The sequence below is a fragment of the Muntiacus reevesi genome, chromosome 2 (genome assembly GCF_963930625.1).
Source record: "Muntiacus reevesi chromosome 2, mMunRee1.1, whole genome shotgun sequence".
NCBI lineage: Eukaryota > Metazoa > Chordata > Mammalia > Artiodactyla > Cervidae > Muntiacus > Muntiacus reevesi.
Window position 1 is genome coordinate 238831875 of NC_089250.1, and position 7138 is coordinate 238839012.

A 7138-nucleotide genomic window follows, 5' to 3' on the forward strand; every position below is an offset into this window, starting at 1 on the left:
CTGGGGCCTGGCCCATCTCTCTACCTCTCTTCCCCATTGAGCTGCCAAAGGAGGAGAAAATCTCTATAAGCCTGTGCACCTGGGGCTGGTGGCCTGCAGGTGAGGTACTGCAGAGGTGGATGGGGGGCAAGGGGTCCGCCCTCCCCCTCCTCTCACTGCTCCCATTCCCTGTCCCTCCCTTCGAAAGCCCAGCGCCTGGGGCAGCTTCCCCATCCAGTCGTCATGCCCTCTCCTCACTAAAGGTCCTCTCTCCTCCTACCCACCTCCCTGTTGCCCGCCTCCATCTCTCACCACCCACTAGGGTCAGAAAGGAAGCAACTGGACTCAATAAATTCTCACTGAAGTTTAAGCGACTCAAAGGCTCTGGGAATATCTGCTTTTTAAAAGGGAGCGCTGGAGAACCAACCATATTTTTTTCTAGTTCATATCCATTATTCTTCTCCCCTTATTTAAAACATCCCCATGTCTCCCTGTAGAATGTTGAGTAAATGCCAGGTGCCTGAGCTAATGCCAGAAATCCATAAATAATTACCCAGAGGCAGGCGGAGCCCACTTCTGAACCCACTTGCGGCTGTTGCTTCCTGCTCATTATTGCAGAATAGACACAAATGGCATCTCTTTTAGACAATTCCCTGAAAGCCCCAGCCCCAGTCTCCCCACACACACCCCCTCCTGTACGGACCTCTGCCAGAGCCCTTAGCACATGCTCTGTGAGTGTGTGTATATCCGTGTGTGTGTGTGTGTGTTCTGAGTGTCCCTGATCCCACCACAGCTCCTGGCTCACAGTAGGTGCTCAATACCTGTTGGATGACAAGTCAGCACTGGCCAAGGTTGTGTTCCCACGCAGAAGGGTGTCTGCTGCAGGTGTCTCCGCCACCCAGCCATGGCCCGCATCATTGACCTGGTGCCCTGGGAGGATGGCTCCACCCACGTGTACGCGTCCCCGGCCATCCTACTGCCCATGCCCCGGAGGCGCAACCAGCTGGCCGGCGTGAAGCAGCAGCTCTACCACCCAGCCCTGCCCAGTCTGCGCCGCATGGACATGGACTCTGTCAAGGCCTGCCTTTCCGACGAGCACTGCCAGTCCACCACCTACTGCCGCAAAGGTCGGGCCACCTGGTCGCTGTTGGTGGTCCCTCAGGGCCTTAGGGGAAGGCGTGGATGGTTTGGAGGAGAGAGATCTCAGAGAGGGAAGGCTGGAGTAGCCAATGAAAGGGTTAGAGGGACTAGTCCCAGCTCTGCTCCTCCTAGCCTGAGAATCCTCCGGGTCTGAGCCTCCACTTCCCTATCAGTAAAATGGGAATGCTAACAGGGTGGCCTCTCAGGGCTATTGGGAGATTGTTGTTGTTCAGTCGATAAGTCAGGAATGACTCTTTACGACCCCATGGGGGTCCTCCACTACCTCCTGGAGTTTGTTCAAATTCTTGTTCATTGAGTCAGTGATGCTATCTAACCATCTCATCATCGGCTACCCCTTCTCCTTTGCCTTCAGTCTTTTCCAGCATCAGGATGTTTTCCAATGAGTGATGTCTTCATATCAGGTGGCCAAAGTATTGGAGCTTCAACTTCAGCATCAGTCCTTCCAATGAATATTCAGTACTAATTTCCTTTAGGATCAACTGGTTTGAGATTAACTTTGTGAGATTAAAGTGATATAAGGCATGAGAAGCCCTTAGAGTAGTGCCTGGCACATACTATGTGCTCAACAGTAATGTTATTGCTATTATTCATGGAGAGAGAACTGCAGAGGTCAGCAGTGCAGGAAGAGGAAGAATAACAACAGCAGTAATAATTTCTGCCCAGTCAGCTCTCCTTTTGAAAAATAAAGAGAAAGATACCTGTCATGAAAGAGAGGGGAACATGGAAGCCTCTGGGGTTAAGGACTACCCGGGACTAAGGAAGAACTCTTCACTGGCTGAGAAGCTTGGGTATTGAGGTAGGGGTGCCACGCAGATGCCCACATGCAGGCATTTCAATACATTTATTCATTGCCCGCTTTGTACTTGAGTCTATACTTGAGTGTGTACTTTGGACAAAGACCTTCTAGCTAGAGGGAGCAGCACATACAGAGGCCTGGAGGGGAAAAGCTGCTCAAGGTGTTGGTGAACTTGAGGGATTTGGTTGAGCCCAAGGACACAGTCCGTGGGGGCAGCAGGAGCTGTGGCTGGCGGTGCGGACGCAGCTCCGGGAGGGCCCTGTCATTGAGCTCAGCAATCTGGACTTTCTTGGGAGGTAGATAAGAACCCCTGAAGACTTTAAGCAGGAAAGAGGTCTGAGCATTGGAGTGTCGGGGAGGGGGTGACCGAGAGGAACTAGAAGTGGATAATGGGGAAGGGGGTTAGTGATTAGGACCCTGGGAGGGACCACAGCCTTCAGGAGGTAGTGACAGTGTCTTGGCCATGGGGGAGGGATTTGGAAGGTATTTAGGAGATAAAGGAGTAGGACTTGGTACCAGTGTGAGTAGAGGGGCAAGAGTGGGGAGCCCAGGGTGACACCCAGGTTCAGGCTCGAGTGACAGATAGAGTGAGCCTGTCAGAGATGATAGGGGGATCTCCAGAGGTCCCACAGAGACCCCTGCAGGGCCAAGAGGGAAAACACAAATATGGGAAGTGGGTAGGGAAGCACTGAGGGGTGGGGTGAAAGTGAGGTGGAACCCCCTCACCCGTCCCTCTATAAAGGGGAGCAGCTATAGGGTCCCCCTTGACTGCTGTGTGGGAAGGGTCAGCACAGTTCTACCAATCTCCTAGCTCCCAGGAGAAGCCAGGAATCTAGATTTATAGGGAGAGCTCTTGATTTAGATATGCATTTTATTGCAAGTAAGTTTTAATCAAAGCAATGGAGCCACAGGTTCAAAATGTTGTAACAATGCACTTTTTAAAAATTCTTGCTCTTCCTCATTCCACTCATTCTCACTTACGGGTAACCACTCTGAGTTCCTGATGTATCCTTTCATTCTTTTCTATGGCAAATACAAATCTGTTCTTTTCCTCTCCAACTTTTTTTTATTACGAACATATTCAAACATAGAGGAAAGTTGAAAAACTAATATTTTGAACATTTATTACCTTCTACCTGCTTCAATTAATGTTTTGCCATATTTATTTTCACTCTTTCTCTCTCTCTCTTACACACACACACACACACACACACACACACACTCACACACACTTTAGCAATCAGTTTCCAGTGATAAAAACAACTTCCTACATCACTCCCTACTATTATCACATTTAGGAAAGTTAAAGATAATTCCCTAACATTCAATATTCAGTCCATATTAAAATGTCCCCAATTATCTCCAAAGATGTCTTTCATAACTGTTAAAAATTTTTGGAACCAGGATTTGATCTAGGATCGTGCCTTGTAATTGGTTGTCATGTCTCTTGGGCCTTAGTCTAAAACCAATCTATCCACTTTCCATTTTTCCCTCATCATATCGACTTTTTAAGAAATTCAAAACAGTTGTGTTGTAGACAAGTCTTACATCGTGAATTTGAGCAGTTCTTTCCTTATGGTGTTGTTTACCTTGATAGTCTAGTTTCTGTAAACCAGGAATTAGGTGTAGAGGCTTGATCGTAAAAGCTTTCATAAGTTTTGAATGCCATATTCTCCATGAGGGCTCGGCAGGGGGCACCTAACATCAAATAGCACTATTAGTGATGCTGTTTGATGACTTGGTTAGGTGATGACCTAAATGTATATTCTTGTTTGCCTCCAATCATCTCAATTTTAGTCTTTAAAGACAGAGGCAGCACATGGCATATACTCTTCTGTACCTTGGAAGTTCTTGAATCAAGAACTTTATTTTTAATCAAGGCATAGTGAGGATCCATCATGGTTTGTTTAGCCAGTCCATTAATGACAGACACTTGGGTTTTTTCCAGGCATTTTCTATTATAATACAAACAACGCTGAAATGAGTAAACTTTATACTCACGTCATTTCCCAGTTGTGCAAAATATAAAATAGGATAAATTCCCAGAAGTAGGAGTATAGGGTCAAAAGATACGCTTATTTATAGTTCTGATAGATAATGCCAATTTCTCTCCATAGGTGCAAATTAATTTATTATCCCCTCTGGCAATGTATGGCAATGACCCTGTTTCTGATAACTGCACTAACTCCTCTCCCTTTCTCTCTCTCTCATTCAGATGACTTTGATAATGCCTACTTCACACTTCTCGGTGTTCCCAACAAACCCCTGCAGTGCTTGGTGAGCGTCTTTTGTCCCTGGTTTGCCCTGGAGAGAGGACCTGAATGTCCTTTGTGCACCCGATCTCCATTCCGCTCACTTCCTCAGCTACCTCTCTGGGACCCTATCCCGCCTTTCCCATGTCTTTCAGGGGCTTCGAGAGCCCCCTGGGTCAGATGGTTCGAGTGCGCCCCGCTCCCTGACTTCCTTCCTCCTGGCAGGACATCACGGAGACTGGCCAGAGGCTCCGAAACAGGTACCACGAGGGAAAGCTGGCTCCCATCGCACCGGGCATCAACAGGGTCGACTGGCCCTGCTTCACGCGCGCCATCGAGGACTGGTCCCGATTCGTGTCCTCCGCGAGAGAGTTCAAGCTGCCCTGCGCGAGCAAGAAGGGTCAGTCTAACCGCGCGGAGGATGCCCTAGGGCGGGAGAGACAACTGAGCCGCTGGGTCCATAGAGCTGGGCCCCCGAGCGCTGACCAAGGAAGAGTAAGGGGCTTCCGGGGTGGAATCTGACAAAGACAGGGGAACAGCAGCAGCCGCGACACTCAGAGGGTGCTGCGCGCTGACTGATTGAGGCGCTCGGAGGCGGGGCTTATATTGGGGCGGGGCGGGGCCAGGTCCGAGCAGTAGGAGCCAATGGGGCGGAGGTGGAGGGCAGGCGGAACAAAGTCCGGAGGTGGGACTGGCTCCTCGAGCAGGCGCGGGGCGTGGCTTGGCCTAGGGGCGGGGATCAGGTAAGAGCCCCGGCGCGGGCTTGCTCAGGGCGGGTGTGAGGCCGGAGACCAGCGGTCTTTTCGCAGTCGAGAGCTTCAGCGGCTATGCGGTGCGGTACTTGAAGCCGGAGGTGACCCAGAACTGGCGGGTAGGAAGGGCTGCTCGTCGACCGGTCCCTGGGCACGCCGGGGTGGAGGAGGAGCTGCTGACATGGGGGTTGGGGAGTGGGAGAAGAGACCCGGACTGGGGTCTCCGGGAGCCCAGAAGGCCAAGATCTCTGGCAGTCAGCGCTGTGTGGGGCGTCGGCGAGGGGCGAGGCCCGTGTCCCCCTTCCTGAGTAGACACCCCCATCCCTCTGGCCCGCCCCAGTTCTGTCTTAACCAGAATCCAAGCCTGGACCGCTATGGACAGAAGCCCCTGCCTTTTGACTCCTTGTAAGTGACCCCCCACTGACCCCGGGGGACCCCATACCTGGGAAGGAGGCTGGGGTCTTGGCAGCTTTCACTAGCACATACCAAGTGGCCCTTGAAAATGTGAGGCCTCGAAAGCATCGATTGACTCCAAAACACCATAAGAAAATTGCAATTTCAAAATGAGTAAATGTTTAATTCCTACCAAACGGAGCATCCTGTCCTCCAGTCCCTAGCAACGCCACCCTTTCAGAGTGGAGGCGTTTGGGTGGGGTGAAGGTGCAGTGTAATTCTGGTGGGATGGCACCTCCCGACGTGGCGGTTCCCAGAGAGGGCCACTCTTCTCCGCCTCGGCCTAACCCTCCTCTATTTCAGGAATGCTTTCCGACGTTTCGGCTCCAACTACAGGTAAGGCCCCAACTGCAGGAGGCGGGGAATGACCCTGCCCCGCCCCCGCCCCATCTGGCCGCGCCTCTGGTGGGACCGCGCTCGGCGGCCTCAGCTCTCAGGAGATGCTCAGATTCCTCACCACTCGCAGAGCCTCATAAGGGAGCTGCCGGGGTATTGGTAGCCTCCTGGGTGATGTCCGGAGGATTCGAAGGGCTTCCCCCTGGAGAGATCCTCTCCAGGCAAAAGTGCAGCCTATTGGGAGGTGGAGGGAGCAGTTATTGTTCAGTTCCTCCGTCGTGTCCGACTCTTTGCGACAACCCCATAGACTGCAGCACGCCAGGTTTCCCTGTCCTTCACCATCTCCCGGAGTTTGTTCAAACTCATGTCCACTCGATTTGGCCCAGTCAGGACAAAAGACAAAGATGGGGAGTAGCGGGGTGGGGGGCTACCTGGGCAAAGAGCAGGGACGGAAAGAGTAAAGAGATGTATAAGAAATATCATGGAAAGAGCCAAGAATCTGCCTTCCAGGAGGCAGGCAAGGTGGTAAGGACTGGGACTAGTGTTCCCAATAGGAGGATGCAAGATATTCAGGCACTTCATAACTTGGCTGTCTCCCACCTCTCCAGTCCCATTCCCTACACTTCAGCGGCACCAGACTCCTGGGGGCAACCCAAATCACCCACACAACCGAGCACTCCACATCTTTGCTTGTGCTGTTTCAGTGCTTAGATGATCCTTCCATCTCTGCTTGGAAAACTCCTCCTTACTCTTTAAAGCCCAACCCAGATGTCCCATCCTTCTTGACGTCTTCTCTGACCTTCTGCTCCTCCCCTCCAACTCAAACCACCCCGCTCCAGAACGTCACCTCATGTGCATCCTTCTCTACTTTGGAGCATGCAGACTATTGCATTATAATTCCATATTGATGAAAGTTTGCCTTCTTTCATCTACTCTTGCACATACAAGGGAATGCTATCTGTTTTTATCCTACTATATAATGCCTGCCTGAGTAGGTTCACTAAATGATTGAAAAATGAGTCAGACTCACAGGAGATAAGGATGAGGCAAATTGGAAGTGGGGCCTGAAAATCAAAGGGACAAGCCAAAAATATATGAAAGGAAATCAGGAGCCAGTGAAGGTTCTTGAGCCATAAGAGACAGGATAGAAGCTGTGTTTTAAGAACCTTGAAGGCAGGTAGGTGGGTTTTGTGGGGAATACCTAGAGAAGGACAACCTGATTTTTTCCCCAGGACACCCTGGAGGCCCCCACCTCACCCCTGTTTCTTTCCACAGCCGTGTCAACTATCTGACCCCCTGGCGTTAATCTGTGAAAAGGAGGCTGACACCCAGGCTGCCTAACTGTGCCACTCACATTCCCCAGTAGGACAAGGGTATGTGGTAGCCATACCCATCTCCCTAAGTAGAAA

At 51.2% G+C, this 7138-nt stretch overlaps 1 protein-coding gene across 1 annotated transcript; it reads left to right on the plus strand.

The window, feature by feature from the left end:
- Window positions 1-868: 868 nt before the first annotated feature.
- On the plus strand, window positions 869-7138 carry SPMIP8 (sperm microtubule inner protein 8). The gene is made up of 7 exons (XM_065920511.1): window positions 869-1106; window positions 4152-4213; window positions 4414-4588; window positions 4998-5059; window positions 5176-5345; window positions 5697-5729; window positions 7005-7138. The coding sequence occupies exons 1-7, from the start codon at window positions 884-886 to the stop codon at window positions 7033-7035; spliced, it is 756 nt and encodes a 251-aa protein (XP_065776583.1). The 5' UTR covers window positions 869-883; the 3' UTR covers window positions 7036-7138.

Bases quoted from the DNA above. Each gene is read 5' to 3' on its own strand.
- SPMIP8 (XM_065920511.1), top strand. From the start codon at position 884: ATGGCCCGCATCATTGACCTGGTGCCCTGGGAGGATGGCTCCACCCAC. The intron at 4,214-4,413 runs GTGAGCGTCTTT...TCCTCCTGGCAG, and splicing joins ACAAACCCCTGCAGTGCTTG to GACATCACGGAGACTGGCCA. The intron at 4,589-4,997 runs GTCAGTCTAACC...GTCTTTTCGCAG, and splicing joins GCCCTGCGCGAGCAAGAAGG to TCGAGAGCTTCAGCGGCTAT.